This window comes from Camelus bactrianus, chromosome 22 (genome assembly GCF_048773025.1).
Source record: "Camelus bactrianus isolate YW-2024 breed Bactrian camel chromosome 22, ASM4877302v1, whole genome shotgun sequence".
Classification (NCBI taxonomy): domain Eukaryota; kingdom Metazoa; phylum Chordata; class Mammalia; order Artiodactyla; family Camelidae; genus Camelus; species Camelus bactrianus.
In genome coordinates, this window is record NC_133560.1 from 25,113,640 (window position 1) to 25,135,470 (window position 21,831).

The 21,831-nt window shown below is 57.0% G+C and overlaps 3 protein-coding genes and 2 non-coding genes across 12 annotated transcripts; 4 read left to right on the forward strand and 1 right to left on the reverse strand.

The window, feature by feature from the left end:
* Positions 1-1,708: 1,708 nt before the first annotated feature.
* On the forward strand, positions 1,709-6,784 carry SHFL (shiftless antiviral inhibitor of ribosomal frameshifting). The gene is made up of 8 exons (XM_010954228.3): positions 1,709-2,042; positions 2,503-2,626; positions 2,820-2,869; positions 4,258-4,296; positions 4,440-4,589; positions 5,053-5,156; positions 5,274-5,428; positions 6,017-6,784. The coding sequence occupies exons 1-8, from the start codon at positions 2,022-2,024 to the stop codon at positions 6,235-6,237; spliced, it is 864 nt and encodes a 287-aa protein (XP_010952530.1). The 5' UTR covers positions 1,709-2,021; the 3' UTR covers positions 6,238-6,784.
* On the reverse strand, positions 6,273-13,835 carry ANGPTL6 (angiopoietin like 6). 8 transcript variants are annotated; one of them, XM_074350715.1, is made up of 8 exons: positions 13,568-13,831; positions 12,408-12,492; positions 10,669-10,743; positions 9,174-9,756; positions 8,294-8,471; positions 7,554-7,741; positions 7,205-7,475; positions 6,273-6,716 (listed from the first exon to the last, which is right to left on the reverse strand). In XM_074350715.1, the coding sequence occupies exons 4-8, from the start codon at positions 9,747-9,749 to the stop codon at positions 6,526-6,528; spliced, it is 1,404 nt and encodes a 467-aa protein (XP_074206816.1). In that variant the 5' UTR covers positions 9,750-9,756; positions 10,669-10,743; positions 12,408-12,492; positions 13,568-13,831; the 3' UTR covers positions 6,273-6,525. The 8 variants fall into 8 exon arrangements, with proteins under 8 accessions (XP_074206816.1, XP_074206822.1, XP_074206820.1 ...); XM_074350721.1 differs by lacking the exon at positions 12,408-12,492 and having other exon boundaries at positions 9,174-10,130; positions 13,568-13,835; XM_074350719.1 differs by lacking the exon at positions 12,408-12,492 and having other exon boundaries at positions 13,575-13,832.
* A 979-nt stretch (positions 13,836-14,814) lies between these two features.
* On the forward strand, positions 14,815-21,728 carry P2RY11 (purinergic receptor P2Y11). Its single transcript, XM_074350010.1, has 14 exons — positions 14,815-14,931; positions 15,018-15,188; positions 15,681-15,782; positions 15,973-16,023; positions 16,132-16,302; positions 16,940-17,016; positions 17,208-17,315; positions 17,410-17,533; positions 17,614-17,692; positions 17,811-17,940; positions 18,011-18,177; positions 18,264-18,473; positions 18,859-19,032; positions 20,472-21,728. Exons 1-14 carry the CDS (start codon positions 14,914-14,916, stop codon positions 21,572-21,574), a joined length of 2,685 nt encoding a protein of 894 aa, XP_074206111.1. The 5' UTR covers positions 14,815-14,913; the 3' UTR covers positions 21,575-21,728.
* On the forward strand, positions 15,827-15,912 carry LOC123616634 (small nucleolar RNA SNORD105). The gene has a single exon (XR_006724640.1). It is a non-coding gene; the product is annotated as a small nucleolar RNA SNORD105 (small nucleolar RNA).
* Positions 17,047-17,126, forward strand: LOC123616636 (small nucleolar RNA U105B). The gene has a single exon (XR_006724642.1). It is a non-coding gene; the product is annotated as a small nucleolar RNA U105B (small nucleolar RNA).
* Positions 21,729-21,831: the final 103 nt, after the last annotated feature.

Consider the following 21,831-nt stretch of genomic DNA (forward strand, 5'->3'; position numbering starts at 1 on the left):
CTTCCCTAGACTCCCTTTACCCATCCCTTTGCCTCAGTTCATTTTTCTTCCTGGTTCTTATTATCTCCTATCCTATTCCATACTTGTTTCTTGTCTGTCTCCCCGCCATGAGAATGCTAGTAGCTCTATGAGGGCTGGGATCTTTGCTTTATTTGATGCTGTGTGCACAGTGCCTGGAAAAGTGCCTGGCACAGAGTAAGCTCTCACTATGGTGGCCATTACGATGAGAATCTAGCAGACCTGATTTGTGTCAGGGCGAGATGAGACTCCCACCTGTCTCCTGCCAGCTCTATGCCCACCCTGACCAAGGGATGGGACATAGCTGTGACCTCCCCTCCATTGGGTAAGTAGTCATTGGCAACTATAACGGGAGAGCTTCTCCACGCCCCCTCACCTCCCTCAGGATAAAATCGCAGGTCCTCTGTGCAGCCTACAGGCCCCCATCCCTGACTGAAATCCCACCACTCAGCCGCAAAGAACCGTGAACTGTTCACATTTGCTCATAGAGTAGGCTCCGGAGAGGGGTGCATAGACCCCACAAACAAAACTTTGGGGTTCAAGTAGAAAACATTGGAACATTTATATTTTTATTCTCCTTTAGTTTGCTAAGGAGTATCTTTCTGTAATAAATACAGTACCATAAAATGATCTACGGAATCTACTGGTATGACTGTATGTGTATATAATTTATCAACAAATATCCATCTGGGGGTGAAGCTTCAACATTTTTACTGATAGAGGTGCACATTCAAAACTAATTTTCAGAGTCATTTATCCTAACACAATTTTGTCCCCCAGAGGACATTTGGCAATATCTGAAGACATTTTCAGTTGTCACCACTGGGGCAAGGGTGCCACTGGCATCTAATGGGTTGAGGCCAGGACTGCTGCTCAACCCTACAACACAGGGCAGGCCCTCACCACACAGAACCATCCAGCCCAAATTGCCAGTAGTGTTGAGGTTGAGACCCCTTGGCCTAAAGCGCTGGACTTTCTTGATTCTGGGGTCTTTGCACAGCTAGCTGCTTTCTTCCCCTAGTCCATTTTTCACCTAGCTGAGACCTCAAAATTCCAGAAGTCCTCCAAGAAGTCATCTCTGCCGCTGCCAGGCTGGACCAGAGCCCCTCCTCAGGGTTCCGCCAGCCCCTCTCTCCTACTGGGTTAGAATTGTCCTGGCCCACCCCCCAGGTTCTCAACTTTCCTATTTACAGCGCAAATTCCCCGGAACCCCTAGACAACCCGATTCTTCAAGACTACTAGGGACCAGGAATCTGTATTTTTAACCAGCACCTCCTTCTTCCCCCCAGCTGCCTGCCCCTTCAAATCTTGCACATAGTAGGTGGCCCAGTGACTAGTTGAGTGTCTTCAGTCAGGGGCTACAGAGTGCTCTACCAGGGGTCTTGAATCCTGGCGCGCGCGAACACACACACACACACACACACACACACACACACACAGCCACTACCATCATCCCCATCTTACAGAGGAGTAAACTGAGGTTCAGAGAGGGGACGTAGCCAGAAAAGGGACCCAAAGCGAGGAAGGGGCTCAAGTCCTAATTAGCGCCTGATTCCTGGGGGAGGGGAGGAGACAGAGCGATGAACTGGGGGAGCGCGAGCTAGCGGGGGCGCGGAGACTCGCGGCGGCCTTCCAATGCGGCCCCGCCCCCACGAGGGACGTGAAGACGCGGACCCCGCGCAGCGTGGGGACATGTGACCGACTGCAGAGGCCGCGCCGCCTCCCCCGCCCGAGGTCCGCGCGCTCCGCCGCAGGGTGCAGACCCGGGGCGCCCGCCTGGGTTTGGGGCGCAAGAGCAGAGGCGGAGCCGGGGCGGAGCCAGCGCGCCCCGTCCCCCTCTTTCCAATAATCGAAAGCGAAACGGAGGGCCGGAAAGGAAGGGCGGAGCCGGCCCAGAGGCCCCGCCCCCTGCCTTGCGCGGCTGCTGGACCGACGGGCGCGCCCAGGTAGGGGGTCTCCGAGCGCGCAGTGCGGACCCTCGCGGGGACCTGCGCGCCGCCACCATGTCTCAGGAAGGTGTGGAGGTAGGAGATGGCAACAACTGGGCCGGGGACCCGCGAGAGACGCGGGGGAGGAGCCAGGGACGGGGAGGGGGCTTCGCAGTTCCTGGGGACTCCATCTGAAGCCCAGACCTTCCCCCGGGCTGGCACTCCCCGCTTCGGAAAGGAGAGTGACGGCCACATCCCCCAGAGCGAAATGCGGCCTCCTCGAGGAAAAGCGGGGCTGCTGGGTCAAGGGTCAGAGGCTAGGGGTTACCTGGCTGGCCTCCTTCCTTAGCCTCGGACGCTCACCTCAGTCCGCTCCCGCCCCCAATGCCCTGTAGGGACTTTGGCTTTTTCCAGGAAATGCAGTAGAGGGATGGGGGGGGGGAGCGGAGGCCAAAACCGAGGGTCAAGTTCAGGCCGGAAAAAGGATGCCTAAGGATGGGGGAGGGGCAATCCCTCCACTCCTTCCCCCGTCGGAGACCACCTGTCCCCACCCCAGCTGGAAAAGAGCGTTCGGCGCCTCCGGGAGAAGTTTCATGGGAAGGTATCCGCCAAGAAGGCGGGGACTCTGATGAGGAAATTTGACAGCGACCACACGGGAGTGGGGCGCTCCATCGTGTACGGTGAGCAGGCATGGGTTCCGGGCCTGGTGGGGGTTCCTCCGGGGAGCGCGGAGGGGGTGTAGTCTGCGCTGAGGGTAAGAAGAGAAGATGAGATCATCTTTTTGGGGGGCGGTCTGCATCAGGGCTCTGGGGGCCCTGCAACTCCCACAAGATCTTTCAAGGGCCCTTCACTTACACTTACTCTCCCCACTAGGGGTGAAGCAGAAAGATGGACAGGAACTGAGTAATGACCTGGATGCCCAGGTAAACTGCCCCCCTCCTCTCAAAGGACGTGGTAAGGGGAGGGAGAACAGAAGGGTCAGGCTTCTCCATGATGAGCCCCTTCTGTGCACTGTCAGTCTACAACTTATGGTCCAGCCTCATTTATTTATTCACCTCTCAGCCATGTGTCCTGCCAGGGAGCCTGCAAACAGTAGGTGCTCATTAGGTGCTGATTGTATTCAATGGAGGAGAGGGACATGAAACTAGGTAATGAAATGAATCATGATTAATGTCATTATAGAGGAGCCATAGAGGTCAGGGAAGGCTTCTTGGAGGAGGCAGCACCAAGTTCTTCAAGACTAGGAAGGAGTGATCCCTGGGGAGGGATGGAGTTGGAAAGGATCTTCCTGGAAATAAGGGTGGCATCAGCGAAGGAACCTGCAGATAGGCTAGGATGAGCCCGAGGTTGAGGAGCGGAGCCCATGTGAATGAATGAATGAATGAATGAATGAATGAAAGGCTTTGTGGCATAGGTACAACACAGCCACTTTGCCCCTTAGATGGTTTTGGTGGCTGGTGCACTGGATTTCTGAAAGACCCAGCATAGCGTTGTGAAAGCATATAATAAAGTATGTCTTATACTCTTAACATTTATATATTTATATTTATACATATAAGTATGATAAAAAAAAATAGCAAAAAGCATCATTGATTGAGCACTTCCCCTGTGGCAGGACTCCAGGAATTTTACCTGTTGACTAAATTCATTGCCACAGTGACCCCATGAGACAGGTCCTATTATTTATCATGTCCATTTTGCAGACAAAGAACCTGAGACACAGGGTGATGAAGTCATTCGACCAGGTTCATGCAGAACGGAGGTGGTGGCTGGGATTTGAACCCAGGCCACCTAGAAGCAGAGCCTGGGCTCTGAGATTAGGGACCCAGGGGGAGTGGATTGACCGTGCCCCCACAGCTGGAAGTGATGGAGCAAGGGTTCCAACCTGTATTTATCTGAATCCAGAGCCTAATCACTTAGCTTAAAGCAGCATGGCCCCAACAGGTGACCTGTCACAGTGTCAACAAGTGTGCAGCATTTGCCAGCAGGAAGGGAGCATGGGGTCCAAGCCTGCTCCACCACGCTCACTCAGGGTGATCTCAGTCAAGCCCTCTCCCAGCTCTGGGCCTCAGTTTCCCCATTTGAGCAATGGGGATAACAGTTGTGCCCACCTCTCAGGGTAACTATAAGGACAGTTGAGCCCACACATCTTGTCCTTACTAAGTGGATGCTGCTCAATCAGCTCCTCCTGAGTTAGGGACACTCTACTCTCACGTGTGGCCAGAACCCTGCATCCCTGGCCAGAAGCCCCACCCCCAGGAAAGCGGCATGAGCCACATCCCCAGTTTCTGCCCCTGGTGTCTCCACCCAGGACCCCCCGGAGGACATGAAACAAGACCGGGACATTCAGGTGAGTCCAGGGTGTGGGATATGGAGGTGGAGCAGGGAGGACATCCATGGTGATGTCCGTATGTGAGGAGGAAATACATTGTAGGGGCAGGAAGGGGAGGGAAGGGCTGACCAAGATTTGTCCCCACCTACCCCATTCTGCAGGCGGTGGCAACCTCTCTGCTGCCACTGACGGAAGCCAATCTACGCATGTTCCAACGTGCCCAGGAAGACCTCATCCCTGCTGTGGACCGGCAGTTCGCCTGCTCCTCCTGTGACCATGTCTGGTGGCGCCGAGTGCCCCAGCGGAAGGAGGTGATAACCCAACCCCTGACCTTGATTCTGTTCCCACGCCACTCCCAACCCCCATCCTCAGGTTCTGAACCTTTGACCTAAGAACATCAGCCTCCAAGAGCCCAACCCCTGGCCTCCAACCTCAGAGCTCAACCTTGATCTCAGACCACCCCCAACCCTGACCCAGTGAGCTGAACTTCTAAACATGAACTTGAGCAGCTCAACTCTTACCCCAGAGCCTGACCTCTGACTACACAGTTTGACAGCTACCACAGAAGTCAAACCTGATCCCCAAATCTGACTTCCGAACCCCTAACCAGTGGTGTGCTTCTGGCAAATGTTTAGTAACAAGCTCTTGTGCAGCAGGGGCAATCCCAGATATATAGTGTTTGCCAATTTATGAAGTGCAAATCTTCTCACGGTGGCCAACAAGCTATTAGTGCTCACCTCTGACAGCCATCCCGCTCCCTCTCCACACCCCAAGGTGTCGCGATGCAGGAAATGCCGGAAACGCTACGAGCCAGTGCCATGTGACAAGATGTGGGGTGTGGCTGAGTTCCACTGCCCGAAATGTCGGCACAACTTCCGGTGAGGGTGCTGACCAGCCCCTGTTGGCCCTGCCCCACCCCAGCCCTGCCTTCCCCTGCCCTGGCCCCACTCCGGCCCCACTGGACTTTGGACCCTCACGGCCCTGCCCACTCCCAGGGGCTGGGCACAGATGGGGTCCCCGTCCCCCTGCTACGGGTGTGGCTTCCCCGTATATCCGACACGGATCCTCCCTCCGCGCTGGGACCGGGACATGGATCGCCGCAGCACCCATACCCACTCCTGCTCGGCTGAGGACTGCTACAATCGGCGAGGTGAGGACCTGTCACATCCCCATGGCCTCCCCCAACCCTGGGCAGTCTACTTGGCCTTGACTCCTCAGATGTCCACGTCTGGGGCTTTAAGGACCAAGGTCTCTGCCTGCCCCTTCCACATACCTCCTAAGGCCTCAGTTCCGGAGACCCTTTCATCTCCCACCACATTGGTCCCTCCTTCCACGTCTTCCATGGCTCTCCAGTCTCCTTACCTCCAGGTCACTCAGGACCCTGACCCCTCCTTAACACCCACCTCCCATAGCATCAGCCACTTTCCGTGGTCTTGCCTGTAAGGCCCTGTGCTTTCGCTCCGGTGGCCCACACCCCAGTGTCCTGTGGCCTCTGCCCCTGTGGTCTGTGTTCTTGGTTCCTTTTTTGTCTTCTATAATCTCAGGTGATGTCCATGTCCCGGGTCTCCTGTGGCTTCAACACCTGTGACTTTCACCTCTGAATTTCCTATAGCTCTGGCCGCATAGCCTGCGGCCTCAGCCCCTCCCCTCCCCAGAGCTCCCGATGTTCTCAGCTTCCTTGCCCCTAGAGGCTCATGTAGCATCAAGCCCCAAGACCTCAGACCCTCTCCCTCCCCAGAGCCCCACGTGCCTGGGACGTCCTGTGCACACCCCAAGAGCCGGAAGCAGAACCACCTGCCCAAAGTCCTGCACCCCAGCAACCCCCACATCAGCAGTGGCTCCACTGTGGCCACCTGCTTGAGCCAGGGGGGCCTCGTGGAAGACCTGGACAACCTCATTCTGGAGGACCTGAAGGAGGAGGAGGAGGAAGAGGAGGAGGAGGGCGGGCATGGGGAGTGACACCAGCCAGGTGCAGATGCAAACCAGACACGGTCTGTGGATATTTTGTGTTGTTATAAAATATGAGCTCAAACCGAGATCTAAGTACCCTTGAGGAGCCATCTGGGTCTGAGATATTGGCAGGGGGATTCCTGGGTCCTGTTTTCAGGGCCCTGGGGAACAGATCTACAACAGGAAGAGGTCTGTGGGACATGGTCCCCACTAAGCTACGAAGGAGATGTGGCCAGGACAACTTTGGCTCTTGCTGACAAACATCCCCTGGGGCCTGGGGGACAAATGGACAGACAGTCACAGCTTCAGGGGCCGGATCAGCATGGCAGCCTTCTTGAGCGAGTAAGCCCCACCACGAAACTCGGCCCAGTAGACGCCGTCCTGGTAGCGGCTACGGTAGTGGCCACCACGATGCCACACACCATTTAGGTTGGAGTGGGCACAGGCATGGTACCACCAGCCTCCCCGCTGGTACAGGGCACAGTTACCTGAAGAGAGAAAGAGTTAATGTCTTCTCACCAGAATAAAAGCCTCTACAAGCACCTCACTATTATAAGGCTTTTGCCAGGCATTCCTCACTTTCTTCTTCAGAGTAATAACCTTAATTCCTTCCTTATCCCCTTACCAAAGTACAAGTCACATTTTCCCTACCCTTTCTGCAGAGTAGGAGCTTTACCTCTCATTCCTTTATCAGCAAAAACAACATACTCTACTTCCTTTCTAGAATACAAGTCCTAGCTCTCAGCTCCCACCCACCCACCCTGCCACCTTTCACCAAGGCAGAAGTCCTAACTCTTTTACTGCCTTATCAGACAAGGAATCAGAACTTCCCATCCCCTCACCAGAATAAGAGTCCTGTCCTCTGTTCTCTTGCTCACCCTGATCCCTACCAGAGGGAAGTCTTATCCCACCCCATTTCATTCCCTCACTAGGAACTCCCTATCCCCCTACCCCACCAGAATTAAGAGCTCCTTACCAGAATAGGAGTCTCGGTCCCTATCCACGGTGCTGAAAGGCTTGTCATTGTGCCAGGAAAGAGAGTCTCCAGCATCTCCGTGGTACTGGCCAAGCCGTAGGCGGTAGTGGTCACTTTCAGGCTCCAGGGAGAAACCATCATAGTGGGCACGTGCCCCACGGCCTCCCCAGTCCTCAAGTAGCACCAGTAGCTCATGGTCCCCACGACTAGTCAGCTGATGCACAGGTTCAAGGCCCAGCCAGTATTCCCCGTCAGGCTGCCCAAAGCCCACCTGGCAGGGCAGGAAAGTCAGAAAGTTGGGAGCAGGTCCCCTCCCCTGCCCAGTCCTGCCCCACCCACCTGTGCCCACCTTGTAGTGTTGCCAGGTAGTGAAGAAGTTAACGGAGCCATCCTGCCGCCTCTGGATCACAGTCCAGCCTCCACCCTCCAGCTGTTGCTCGCACCATGCTGACACCATATGCCTGCCCAGTTGCAGCTCATATACTCCGCTCTGTCCATGGCCTGCCTGGCGAGCCTCTGCACAATCCCGCCATGGGCCTGTGGGCACAGGGATATGGGAGAGGCACAGCCTGAACCAATCAACCCCTTATGGAGTAAGAGTCCTGATTCTCACTGGTCCCCTCACCAGAAGAGCAGTCCTGCCTCTTCTATTCCCTCACCAAAATAAGAGCCACAACACCCATTTACTTCCCTAAATAAGACTCTGTCACTCTTTTCTCACTAAAGCAAATGTGGAGACTGGGATTCTTAAATCTCTGTTCTGTGGTCTCCTCACCAGAATAGAGGTCCTGAACACGACACTCTGAACCCCCTCAAATTCTCACCAAAGTAGCAGTCCTAAATTCCCTATCCCTTCATCAAAATAAGACTAACCCTCCTGTTTTCACACCATAATAAGAATTTTGGTCTTTATCAGAATAAGAGCCATATCTCCCTGTTCCATCATCAGAATAAAAGCATCATTTCCTCCAGTCTCCTCATCCTGAGAGAAATCTGACATTAAAGTCCTGACTTGTATTTCCCTTTATTCATGCTGCACTGGAAATCTCCTGGCTCCTCACACCCGCAACAGCCCAGCCCTTGTCTTACCCGCTGGCTTGGTAGGGACAGCAGGGTGCCCTGAGGGCATGGGAGAGGCCAAGGGCCCCTGCTGTCTCAGGGTCTGGTCTCTCTGGGGCTCTGGGGCTGGGTTTAGCCTCCGGCTGGTATCACTGGTGCCACCCACCAGACTGACTGGAACCACAGGCACCAGGGGTGGTGGCAGGACCTGGAGTAACCAAGAGAGTTGGATGTGACTGCACTAACCATCAGCCCAAGAGGCTCTGGGCTCCTATATCTCCCAGCACCCAGACGGGAAGGAGATGAGTCAGGGGCATGGATAGATCCTCCCCATAAGCATAATTCCAGCTGTCAAGAAGAAACAGAGCTGGGCTTACTCCTGCTCTGGGGTTCATAGCTTAATGGATCTGTGCCTCCGAACTTTTCTGTAGAGTAGAGATAATGATATGAGTACCTCCAACATTTAGTATTAACTTTCTCAATCCTCCCAACAGCCCTGTAAGGTAGCTACCATCACAGAGCAACAATCTCTTATTCAAAATCAAAGGCCAGACATAACTCTAGAATTCAGAATAATATGGCAGGAGTTAGAAATAGTAACAACAGGGTCTACATGTATATTATGTAACATCCCCTACTGTCTTTGATCTTTAACCACAGAGTAATATGCTTGATTACAGGATCCTATGAGTATCTCATATATTAGGTGGATGAGTAAAGACTTTAAGTAGCCACCAGTCGCGTTTTGACCCAAATGAGTTATGGGGGAGAAGTAGGGATTCGTTTTTTGGAGTTTTTTTGTATTCTGGAACTACAGATAAGAGATCGTGGGGTTTCAGGAGGCCTATCTTACAGACGATGCTCACAAGAAATGACTATGGTTTGGAGAGGGGAGTAGTTTTGCAGTTACCTGCTGCTGCCCGCCCGCACCCCCCGGGCACAGGCGCTCCAGGCGGGCGATGAGGCCACTCTGCTGGCTGACAAGTTGCGCCAGCTCGCGGAACTTGACGTCCAGCTGGTGAAAGCGAGCGGCGGCGCGCTGCGCCTCGGCGGACGCGTTAAGCACGCGCTCCCCGAGCAGCGCCAGCGCAGCGGCGGGCTCCGCCCCCGGGCCGGGCCCCGCCCCCGGGCCCGCCTCGTGCTGCAGCTGCGCGCGCAGCTGGCCCAGGCGCGCGCTCAAGCCGCGGCTTTCCTTGCGCAGCGCGCGCACCTCGCCGGCCACGGCGCCATCGGCCGTCGCCAGCCTCTGAAGTTCGCGCAGCAGTTCCTCGTGGCGGCTCACGCGCACGCGCAGCGCCGCCACTTCGCTGGCGTTGGCGGCTTCCGGCGCCGGGCGCGCGGCCGCCGGCCCGCTCCAGCACACAGCGCCCGTGAACTTCTGCGAGGGCAGCACAAAGGTGTAGGTGCAGCGCGGGGCGGCCGCGCGCGCCCACGACGCGCCCAGCAGGAGCAGCAGCTGCAGCGTGCGCAGCCTGGGCGCCCACATGGCGGACCTGCAGACAGAGGATGAGCGAGAAGGAGCGGGGGCCCCGGGAACCCAGGCTCGACCCGCGACCCTCAGGCCAGCGACCCTCAGGCCGGGCCAAACCCATCTGCTCCCACTTGGGAATGCACATGTGTACACTTGCGTGAATCTGGGTCCGTCCACACACGGCCGCCTCCATCCCTTTCTCTGCCCCGAGGCTGGCGACACCCCAATAGGATCCAGCCCTGGCCTCGCCACTGCTGGACAGTATGTCCACGCGCCCTGCCAGACAGTATGTCTCGTGCATTCATTCAGCAAGCATTCATTGAGTGCTTACTGTATGCTGGCCTCAGTTCTAGGCACAGGGAATACAGTTGGGAACAAAACACAAAAATCCTGGTCCTGGTGAGCAAGGAACAAAATAGAGTTAGAATTAATAGACTGTATTAGACGGCCGTACATGCGAAAGATAACAGTAAAAGAGATTTAGGGTTATGTGCAAGGGCATTTGGAGAGAAGGGAGGAACTGGAGGAGGTGACAGTTTGGAACAAAGACCTGAAGGAGGTGAGGGAGGAAACCATGGGGGTGTCTGAGAGAAAAGAGGTCCCTAGCAGGGGGAACAGAAAATGCAAAGGCCCTGAGGTCGGATCAGGCCTGACGTATTAAAGGAACCTCAAGGAGGCTGAAGCAGAAGCCATGGGAAAATGAGCGGGAGGGGGATCAGGGAAAAATCTCACTGAGTCTAGTAGTGGATACCCCATCTCCCATGTCCTCAAACCAAAACCCCTGAGTCATCCATGTATCCTCTTTATTCGCGGCAGATCCAACCCATCAGCCAGCCCTGTCAGCTCTTGTGTTTAGATCCTGAATTCCTCCAATTCCCCCCATGCTCGCCTAGTCCCAGGATCCCAGCTCAAGACACCATCTGGATTTCCTTACAGCAGCTGCCTCCCAGATCACCAGTCTTCGGTCGTCAACTTCTGTTCTGTTTCTCCCACGACGGCCAGAGGACGCCTGTGAACACGCAAGTCAGGTCACGTCCCTTCTCTGCTCAGGACCTCTGAGGCTTCCACCTTGCTGAGAGGAAAAGCCTAAGTCCTTCCTGTAGCCCACAAGGCCCTGGTAGCTCTGCCCAGTCCCCTCCCCGCCCTCACCTCCTCCCACTCACCCTCCTTGCTTTAGGCACTGTGGCCCCCTCCTTGTTCCTCAAACACACAAGTCTCCCTGTGGCCTCAGGGCCTTTGCACTTGCTGTTTTCTCAGCCTGGAATATTTATCCCCAAATTTTAACATGGCTCCCTCTCTCTGCTTGTTCAGGTATCCACTGAGCTGTCTCCTCTCAGAAGCCCCCTCTCAGAAGCCCTCCCTAACGACCCCATTTAGTTGCCCCTCCCCAGCACTCCCTATCAGGAGCCGTCTTTTTCATTTAAGCATTTATCACTCTGCAGTGGTGTCATTTATTTGCCATTGTTTATGATCTGAATTCCTCCACCAAAATATCAGCTCCCAGAGGCCTCGTCTGGGTTTTGTTCACTGCTCTGTCCCCAGTGCCTAAAACAGCCTGATGCCATACACACATTCCACCCCCCCAAACATCCACATGCCCCACGTCGGCTGCACCCCCACCCAGGTGTTCCCTGTCTCCCACAGCTGAGCTCATACAAGTGTCTTCGTTCAAAAGTGTGTACTTGTGGCCACCTACCCCCCAGCCCTGCAGTGTCCACACATCAGCCCCCATTATCTTCATTCCTGGTGTTCACACACTTGCAGTCTCTCAAGATGGGGAAGCACATCCCTCCTGAGTGCACGTGCCAACATTCAGAAGACATTCCGTGTGTCCATGTTAGCCCTATCTGCACCATGTCCCACCATGTCCAAACCCACACAGACGTGTGTCCTGCTGGCTTCATCGTCACACACATTGCCTCATTCACACACTCAACGGGCACTCCTTAAGTCCCTTGTTGGGTGCCAAAAGCTGTTCCAGGCAATGAGGACCCAGCTGCAACCAACACAGACAAAACCCTTGCCCTCATGGAGCTGACATCCTGCTTGGGAAAACAGATGGTGGGTAGGTGAGAGGGTAGAGACCTGGGTTGGGGGTGCACTGTAAATAACAGGAGTCAGACCTCACTGAGAAGATGACGCCTGAGCAAAGACCTGAAGGAAGAGGGAGAAGGGGAAGAGCATTCAGGCAGAGGGAACAGCGAATACAAAGGCCTTGAGGTGGGAACTAACTTGGTATGCCATGGAATAGCACGGAGGCCTGTGAGGCTGGAAGGGAATGAGTGAGGGGAAGAACAGGAGGTGGGGACAGGGAGGTGATGGGAGCAAAGTGTTCAGGGCCTTGGGGTCCTCCAGGAGGATCTGGGGTTTTCTTCTGTGTCATGTGGGAGCCATGGGGGATTCTGAGCTGGAAAAAGGTATACTCACTACTACATTCATACACCAAGCTCTAGCTCCCAAAAGCAGAGCAGGGTCCTCTCCTTCCCCCTCTTCAAAGACACCAGCCCCTCCAGAGCAGGGGTGGACCAAACCCCTGGGAAACATCCTCTGCCTTCCAGGATCTCAGCCTGGGATAAGGAGGAGGAGGTCTGGGGAGCCCCCCAGCCAAAACAAGACCCAGGTTTCCCAACAGATTCAGCCTCTACCTGCCCTCCCACCCTCCTGCACTCTCACCTCTCACGACCAAGACCCTGAGTTCAGCAAGGCCCGTAGCAGGGACAAGACGTCCAAGGAGGAGCCGGGGGTCCAGTGGGGGCCTCTGAAGTGGGGAAAGAGAAGCCAGGGGGAGAGCAGGAGGGAGGAGTCTTGGTAACCACCCCTGGCCACCCAGAGCCGGGACTAGAGCTGTGATGCTGAGCCCAGGAGATCCCACTGTAAATATTTAGCATTTCCCACGTGAGAACTGAGGCAGAATTGCCAGACCCCCCTGCCCAGGCCACCAGAGCCTGATAATACAGTTCAGTGCCCTGGACGTTCCCCCCACAGTGAAGCACAGAGCGTGGGAGGCTGGAGGCCCTGGGAGGCTGGGGGGGATCACACACACACACACACACACACACACACACACACACACACACACACACACACACACACACAACAATAGCAAACATCAGAGGCACCTGCTGCCCGTCAGGCCTGACTCTAAACTCTCCATTTTGTATCTCGTTTAACCCTCACAACCTGAGCTGCCTTCTGTATGTAGCCACATTTTACAGCAGGAAGAACTGAGCCTCAGAGAGGGTGAGGAACTTGCCTGTGGTCACACAGCCAAAGAAAGGATCGACAATTGGAATTAGCCCAAGAAACATGGCTCCAGAAGTTGCACATGTGAACCACAACAGTCACACACACCTGACCTGTGGACATGTGACAGTGCAACACAAAGACACATACAGATACCGATGAAACTTGCAAACCACTGCACAGAGCAAAGACAGATGGACTCTGTGTGTATGTGTGTGTGTGCATGTGCGTGTCCGTGGATTTGCCTGGCACAGGCACATATAAAGACACAACTGCAAACACAGCACAAATTTGGGCAGCAACTGTGTATTCAAAATGTGGTCACCCACACGCATACCACGACTTAAAGGAAAATACCCTGTGTGTTGAGTGTTGTCTGTGCGTCAGACACATACACACCCAGGTACACGTGGTCACACACTGGCAAGCGCAGAGACACAGATCAGCTACACAGCAAGCCCCCGACATCCGCTGGCCACCCAGTGCAAGTTTCCATTATCTCCCACACATGGTCTCTCCTCACACAGGTCAAGTCCTGCAGGGAAGGAAATAGCCATGCAATTGTTTCTCACAGGTACAAAGTGACTCACAACTCACGTAGAGTCCCCACCAGACTAGGGTCTCCGACTTGTAGGAAGGCCTCCCAGACCAGCAGACACACTTTCAGGGAGCAGTCTCCTTCTCCCAGTTCGTAATGTCCTGAACTCATACGTAACCCGAGTGGCCTCCCGGGCTGAAAGAGGAAATGGTCGTCCCAGATCCGAGACAGGCTGCCAGGCTGGGCTCCGGGCCTGGTCTGGGGCCCCCAACACTGGGCCCCTTGGCCCCCCACTCATAGCCCCCCCCCCCAGCTTCCCGCATTGGCAGCAGAGGGAGAAGAAACCTCCTAAGTCAAGGAGACGGGCTGACCGAAGGGAGAGAGAGTCTGAGAGACAGAGAAGGAGAGACGTGGGGGAGATGGGGAGAGAGAAATGGGATAGGAACAGAGCAAGGAGAAAGATGGAAACTTATGAAGGAGACAACTGATGGCAGAGACAAAGCTGGGGAAAAGGAGGCAGATAGAAGACAACGATGGGGAGGGGGAGACAGGAACGGGAAGAGGAGGGGGGAGACTGATAGGAGAGGAGAGGCAAATAGGGGGAGATCAACTGAGGGGGAAGCAAATGTGGGAGGGGAGACAGCTGGGGAGGGGCGGCAAATAGGGGAGAGGAGACAGATGGGGGAGGAAACAGATGAGACAGGGAGAGAGATGTTGGGGGGGATCCCTTCCCCTCACCCCAAGGTTCTGGGGAAGAAGCCAGAGGCCTGAGGCCAAGGCTGGGGCTTTGAGTGGAAACTGGAAGGGGGTAAATTATTCACGAAGCACCCGCCTTGCCCTGAATTTCCAGAAGGTGATGTGGAGTTTCCATCTCTCAGCTCGTCGGCAGACAGGGCTGCCGCGGAGGACAGCTGGTCCTCAGGAGCTGGGGGCCCAAATGAGTAACTGCCAAGGAGCTACCCCCTTCTCAGGCCCCCAAGTGCCTGGCGCCAATGTGCCAAGTATTGTGCATACATCATCTCTCTTAATTCGCGGGTCAAGGAGGAAATGATTATCATTCTCACTTTAGGTTACTTTAGGAGCCTCGGAGTGGAGAAAGTGGCTCTTAAGATCCCACAGCTGGTGGAAATGACCGAGGCAGGATTCGAACACGCGACCCAATTCTCCGACTCTCCCCGTGTGGCGCGGCTCCGCCCCGGTTTCCGTAGAAACAGGCACTAGGTGTCTCCATAGCAACCCCTCTGGTGATGTCTTCCCCCCCATACACCTGGTACGCATGCCCAGCCGTTGACGTCATCGTGTAGCGGCGCCTGGCGTAATCATCTCGCGGGCGCCGGAAGTGAACGCTGCGGCGCCGGAAGTAGCCCGCAGAAGGGGCCGCGTGGAAGAGACTGCAACATGGGACAGTCCGGGCGGGTGAGGCGCGGCGGCCGGGGAGGCGGGCAGCGCGGGTGGGGTCCCGGCGGCGGCTGCAGCTCTCACTTCTCGCCTCTTTCCTGCAGTCCCGTCACCAGAAGCGCGCGCGCGCTCAGGCTCACCTCCGCAACCTCGAGGCCTACGCCGCGCAGCCGCACTCTTTCGTGTTCGCTCGGGGCCGCGCGGGTCGTAGTGTCCAGCAGCTCAGCCTAGACTTGCGGCGGGTCATGGAGCCGCTCACCGCCTCCCGCCTACAGGTCTGCACCACCCATCCGGCTTCCACCCGCCCTAGGTCCCGTCTTCTCGGCTGAGAGGGTGACTTCCTTCTCGAAACTGCGCCGGGATTCAATCTCCCTGGCTGGAGAAAGGGATCTTTATGGGGACCACGGTCGCTCCCTCTCAGGGCTTTGAGGAGCAGCAGAGAGGGAGCGCAGATGAATGCACCCAGTTTGGAGCTTGACTGATGGTTAAGAGGAGACTGTCAGCTTTGCTGACTCCTCTCAAAGACCTGATTCAAGTCACTTAACCTCACTGTGCCTCAGTTGGTTCATTTGCAAAATGTAACGCACAGTGTCAAGGGACAGAGGTGGTGCTCCAATTCAAGTCTGGCTCTAGAGGCCAAGAATATTCCACTCCCTTCTCCCTTTCTCGGAACGGTTAAATGCAAGGGACATAACAGCTTAAGCTCATAGTCTTTGCCTAATAAGGGAGTATCTATAATTTTCTCTTTTTCTTTTTATCATTTCCAGATACGAAAGAAAAACTCTCTGAAAGATTGTGTAGCAGTGGCTGGGCCCCTCGGGGTCACACACTTCCTGATCTTGAGCAAAACGGAAACCAATATCTATTTTGTGAGTGGATACTCTCACTCCTTACTCCCCCACACCCTCCTCCTCCCCCAACTCTTATGATGAACCCTTGTGCCTCTGAGCTGTCATGATTCTGGCTTCAAAGTAAACGCTCTGAAGAGATTGGCATGGGTTCCCACTCCCCTGCTCCCTGGTCGGACACCAAGACCCTCACTGCTCCTTTCTTCTGTAGAAGCTGATGCGCCTCCCAGGAGGCCCCACCTTGACCTTCCGGATCGACAAGGTAAGGACAAGAGGTGATAACGAGGCCTGAGCAGGGCAGAAGCTGGGTTTGGGGATTGTATCAGCCACGTGTGGTTGGCGGTCACTCACCCGTCACTCTGCCCTGCAGTACACGTTGGTGCGTGATGTGGTCTCCTCGCTGCGCCGGCACCGCATGCATGAGCAACAGTTTGCCCACCCGCCTCTCCTGGTGCTCAACAGCTTTGGCCCCCACGGCATGCATGTGAAGCTCATGGCCACCATGTTCCAGAACCTGTTTCCCTCCATAAATGTGCACAAGGTGGGCTGGGCCTGGTGTGGGAGGGTGGGGCAGGCAGCAGGTCCCCCACACTGGTCCTTGGGTTGGTGGTTCAGTCTTCACCTCCTAGCACTGAGACTGAGAGCTCCGGGTCCTGAGGTCAGATCCCACTCTTGTGTCCTCTGAGCCGGGCAGGAGGCTTCCCTGTGAGCTGCCATCCCATCTGGCAGGTAGAAAACAGTGCTGATGTTGCTTTATTTCCTAAGTTCGTGTTAAGTGCTAAGCAGAGTCGCATGTATATATCGTGGCTCCGTTTGACGAGAGGAAAACTGAGACCAATAGAGATGAAGTCACTAGCCTCAGGTTGGACACAAGGGACAAGGGGGCAGGATTGGGTTTTTTTAATCTGTCAGGCTCTAGAGCCTCCACGTCTGTTCCCTGGCACCAGCGGGCCTCACACTAGCCTTGCTAGATGCCAGTCACCAGGGAGTATGGTGTTGGCAACCTCAGAACCAGGATTTTAGCCAGTGCCCCAGGTAGCCCATAGACACCAGTTGCAGCCCCTCCTGTCCCTGCTGTGTTAGCAGCACCTCCTGGCCACAGCCAGAGCTTGGTATGGGCTCCATGCAGTGAGGCCCGTGGGCAGCTCACGTGGCACCCTGTTTTCTCTCCCTTCCAGGTGAACCTGAACACCATCAAGCGCTGCCTACTCATCAGTTACAAGCCCGAGTCCCAGGAGCTGGATTTCCGCCATTAGTGAGTACTCTAGGGGGACGAGGTGTGGCTCCATGTGCGGCTGATGACAGCACTGCTGCTGAGACTCTGTGATTGCTTAGTCTCAAAGTAAACGCTCTGACGCACCTGCCAGAGGATTTGGGTAGGGGGTTAAGCTGACTCCCGACCCCCTGGCGCCTAACTCCGCTCCTCATTAATTCCCGCCCCTGCAGTAGCATCAAAGTGGTCCCTGTGGGTGCAAGTCGTGGGATGAAGAAGCTTCTCCAGGAGAAGTTCCCCAACATGAGTCGCTTACAGGACATCAGTGAGCTTCTGGCCACGTAAGGAGGGCAGGGGTCCACCACAGTCCACGGGACCCCAGAGCTGTCCCAGGAGCCTGGGATCCCCTGCTGAGCCCCTTGTGTGCCCCCACAGGGGTGCAGGTCTGTCTGAGAGCGAGGCGGAGCCCGACGGTGAGCACAACATCACAGAGCTGCCCCAGGCCGTCGCGGGGCGAGGCAACATGAGGGCCCAGCAGAGCGCCGTGCGGCTCACCGAGGTGAGGCCCAACCCCCAGTAGGCCCAGTAGTTTCCCCCAGCCCTGAGGAAGGACTGACTCCCCCACCTTCGTCCCTCCAGATCGGGCCTCGGATGACCCTGCAGCTCATCAAGATCCAGGAGGGCATTGGGGCAGGGAACGTGTTGTTCCACAGCTTTGGTGAGGAGGGGGCTGGAGGGCATCAGGGGCTGAGGCCTGATCAGAGGTGGGTGGCAAGGTGCTGGGGGGCACGCCTGGATCTTGGTGAAGGTCTCAGGAGCCATCTCTCCCCATTCAGTGCACAAAACGGAGGAGGAGCTGCAGGCCATCCTGGCAGCCAAGGAGGAAAAGCTGCAGCTCAAGGCACAAAGGCAGGACCAGCAGGCCCAGAACGTCCAGCGCAAGCGGGAGCAGCGAGAGGCCCACAAGTGTGTGGTCAACCAGGCAGGGGAGGTGGGGTCCTGGGCGCAGGCTGCCACATTAACATCCGTTCTCCAGGAAGAAGAGCCTGGCAGGCATGAAGCGGGCACGGGCAGAGGCTGATGGGGACAGTGATGCAGAGGACCCCGGGGCTCCTCCAGAGGCAGAGGGTGCCAACCAGCGAGAGGAAGAGGAGGATGAGGCCGAGTATTTCCGCCAGGCTGTGGGCGAGGAGCCTGATGAGGGTGTGTGGCAGGCCGGGGTCAGTGCTGCTGGGCACCATGGGCCTGTCTCTGTGCCCTGGTGGCCCTGACATAGTCTCTCCTTGCAGACATGTTCCCAAAAGCAGCCACGCGGAGACGGCCTGCTGGGACCCCCGGCAAGAAGCGGCGGGTAAAGGAACGGAAGCCAGAACAAGGCAGTGGCCGGAGGCCTCCAAAGGCCAAGGGCAGGCACTCGGGAGCCCAGGCCAAAGTGGGACCCAGCGGGGCTGCCTGGGACCGCGGACGAGGCCGAGCTCCTCGACCTAAGAGAGTAGCCTGAGGCCAAGCCTTAGTAACAGATGGAATGCCCCAGATTGGGGCCTGAGAGATGCTGCCCTCTGCTCCCCTCCTGGGCCTCCAGGTGCAGCCCTCTGTTTCCTTTCATAAAGGAGAGCTGTTTTCCCAACCTCCTCCTCCAGTAAACTGCTTTCTCACAAGTCTGAGTCTGCATTTGAAATGAGACACCGTTTCTGCCCCAAGGCTGGGCGCCTTTCCTCCACCTTGGATGGTCGAAGTGCCAGGGTGGTGGCAGCTTTCATCTTGCTCTGGTGCCCTGGGGTCCTGGGCCCTTCCCTGCCCTCCCCCAGACCAAGGGCCCCGCAAGCAAGCAGGCCAGTCCTGGAGGGTTGGCTGTCATGAGGAAGGAAATGGGGTGGGAGTGAGGCGCACACCCAGACCCGCCCAGCTGGCTGAAGGTGGAGCTGGGAATGGGGAGGAACCAGCGGTGCTGCTTGTGGCTTGGGGAGGAGCCAGCAGTGCTGCTTGTGGCTTGGGGAGGGACTGGCACAGCGTGGGCTGCAGACTTGGGTGGATGCGCCATGGCCTCCACCACCTCAGGTGAGGAGCCAGCACTGCTGGGGCAGCTGAGCCAGGCACATATCCAGGGCCACAGGAGTGGAGACGGCTGGCTCCAGGGAGGTGGTGGGGAGACGGGATAAGAAACATGTCAGGACAGACTTCCTCCCAGAGTGGAGGGATGAGTTAGGAAGGAAGTGAGGATGGAAGCCGTCTGGGGCAGGGGAGGCACATGTGCATCACGCACAGAGCTCATGGCCCAACTGCTGGAGCAACCAGGAATGGGCCATTCATTTCTCAGGTTGGAAAGTTGAGGCTGAGAGGGTTGCCTGAAGGATCAACTCCAGAGCGTAGCTCTTCCCCACACTGCTGTGTCCAGGTACTGTTCTGGGCACTGGGGAGCCAGTAGCAGGGCACACTCTGCCCTCGGGAGGGGACGTTCTGTGGATTTTCCTTACAGCGATCAGATAGAGATGGAAGCCGTGGGGGGAAAATAAGCAGGGTAGGGGGCCGAGGGGAGTGGTCAATGTTAGGGTAGTCAGAGTGGGCCTCAGGGCCAGTGACCAGGAGGTGCGGGGGGGGGGGGGAGCAGCCCTAAGGATGACTGTTGCTGGTGATTCAGCCAGTGCAAAGACCCTGAGGCAGGCTATGCCTTGAAACCAGTATGGGACAGACTGAGTCACGGGGAGCCAGCCGGAGATAAGCGATGGGGGATGGGGTGGAGGGCCTGCGGGCCCTTGTGTGCTGACGTGAGCACTGGCTTTTCCTCTCCATGAGGAGGGATTCGAAGAGGGCTGGGAGCCTAGGGATGTGACCTGCCTCAGGTGTCCACAGGTGCTGGCTGTGGGGCGAACAGATGGGGGAGGGCAAGTGTAGGGAGACCTGGGGAGGAGAGTCCATGCTGGTCCAGGTAGACGGTGGGGTCTGGACTCAGGTGGCACTAAGGGGGTGACATACTCTGAAGGTGGAAACTTGCTGACAGATGGGACATGGGAGTTGTGTGGTGGGGTGGGGCCCTCCCCCGGGCCCTGGCTCCTCCAGGCCTGAAGGCTCTGGGTCATCACTGCCAGGTGACGTGCGTCCCTAGTTCTTGGCCCAGCTTGTTTTGGGGGATAATTATGTTTACTTATTTACATGGAGGTACTGGGCATTGAACCCAGGACCTCATACATGCTGGGCACACACTACCACTGAGCTATACCCTCCCCACTGCCCTGCTGGTTCTTGATGGTGCAGGACACAGAGCCTAGTAAACGGCAGCTAAATGAAGGATTCTTTGGGCTTCTAATCTTTCTGGGCCTCAGATTCCCTCGGTGAAAAGCTATGGCTGGCACCCCCTCCTGAGTGGAAAGCATGCCCTCAGAGGGCTGGCACAGGCCCAGCACACCGTGGGTCCTCGGTGCCACAGCGCTGGGGGTTCTGAAGGCAGTGGGGGCCACAATCGGGGACAGGGCTTACTCGGCAACATCCTCTGCCCACAGGCGCCTCACGCTGCCCAGCCAACTTCTCGGCGGCTGCTGACCGCATCCTCAGTGGCTTCCAGGAAGGCTTCCTGTGGCCCATACTGGTGGTCACATTCCTGGTGGCCTTGGCTGGCAACAGCCTAGCTCTGTACCGCTTCTACACCCGGGAGCAGCGCCCGTGGCACCCAGCTGTGATCTTCTCAGCCCAGCTGGCTGTCAGCGACCTGCTCTACGTGCTGACGCTGCCCCCGCTGGCCGCCTACTACTACCCACCCAAACACTGGCGCTACGGGGAGGCTGCGTGCCGCCTGGAGCGCTTCCTCTTCACCTGCAACCTGCTGGGCAGCATCATCTTCATCACCTGCATCAGCCTCAACCGCTACCTGGGCGTCGTCCACCCCTTCTTCACCCACAGCCAACTGCGGCCCAAGCACGCCTGGGCCGTCAGCGCCGTGGGCTGGGCGCTGGCAGTCCTGCTGGCGGCACCCACGCTCAGCTTCTCCCACCTGAAGAGGCCACCACAGGAAGGCCACTGCACCACGGCCAGGCCCGAGGCCTGCATCAAGTGCCTGGGGACAGCAGATGACAACTGGATCGAGGCCTACAGAGCCTACAGCCTGGTGCTGGTGGCCCTGGGCGGTGGCCTGCCACTGCTGCTCTCCCTGGTGGCCTACGGCGCCCTCGGGCGGGCCGTGTGGCGCAGCCACAGCATGACAGCGGCCAACAAGCTGCAAGTGATGGTGCTGGTGAGCAGCGGCGTGGCTGTCTACGCCAGCTCCTACATGCCCTACTATGTCACACGGGTGCTCAACGTGTACGCCCAGCTGCGCTGGAAAGCCCTCTGCCCAGGCTTTGCCAGTGTGCCCCAGGCTGAGAAGGCGCTGGACTTGAGGACGTACGTGGCCCACCAGGTAGCACGGGGCCTCGTGCCCCTGGCCATCTGCATCCACCCACTGCTCTACATGGCCGTGGCGCCCAGCTTGGGCTGCTGCCAACCCTGCTTGGGCTGCAGGCAGGGCCAGACCCCAGAGAACACCGAGTGCTCCGGCCAAGTCCTGCCCCTCAATGCCACGGCTGCCTCCAAAGCCTCAGGGCCCCAGTCCCCTGAGTTGAGCCCATGACCCGGCCCATCCTCAGCCCCCTCCTCACAAGACCTGGCAGCTGAATGGAGACAGAGCACAGCTGGCCCCCGGCCCTGAGACCCCAACAGGCCTCAAGCCAACACTTCCTCCCCAAGAAGAGGCCTATGGTGGGACGAGCAAACACCCAGGCTCGAGTGGCAGGAACTTCCACCCACAGCACCAACCCAGGCAGGGCCAGGGAGCCGACCCTCGAAGCAGGGAAGGAAAGGAGGGCGAGGCTAGCCTCACCCACCACA

Excerpts from the sequence above, each read along its gene's own strand:
- P2RY11 (XM_074350010.1), top strand. Across the intron at positions 15,189-15,680 it reads TCACCGCCTCCCGCCTACAG|ATACGAAAGAAAAACTCTCT; the intron begins GTCTGCACCACC and ends TATCATTTCCAG. Across the intron at positions 16,303-16,939 it reads CCTCCATAAATGTGCACAAG|GTGAACCTGAACACCATCAA; the intron begins GTGGGCTGGGCC and ends TCTCCCTTCCAG.
- ANGPTL6 (XM_074350720.1), bottom strand. The coding sequence starts at position 9,749 with ATGTGGGCGCCCAGGCTGCGCACGCTGCAGCTGCTGCTCCTGCTGGGC. Across the intron at positions 7,742-8,293 it reads TGTCCCTACCAAGCCAGCGG|GCCCATGGCGGGATTGTGCA; the intron begins GTAAGACAAGGG and ends CTGTGCCCACAG. Across the intron at positions 6,717-7,204 it reads GGACCGAGACTCCTATTCTG|GTAACTGTGCCCTGTACCAG; the intron begins GTAAGGAGCTCT and ends TTCTCTCTTCAG.
- SHFL (XM_010954228.3), top strand. The coding sequence starts at position 2,022 with ATGTCTCAGGAAGGTGTGGAG. Across the intron at positions 2,627-2,819 it reads GGGGCGCTCCATCGTGTACG|GGGTGAAGCAGAAAGATGGA; the intron begins GTGAGCAGGCAT and ends TCTCCCCACTAG. Across the intron at positions 2,870-4,257 it reads GTAATGACCTGGATGCCCAG|GACCCCCCGGAGGACATGAA; the intron begins GTAAACTGCCCC and ends GTCTCCACCCAG.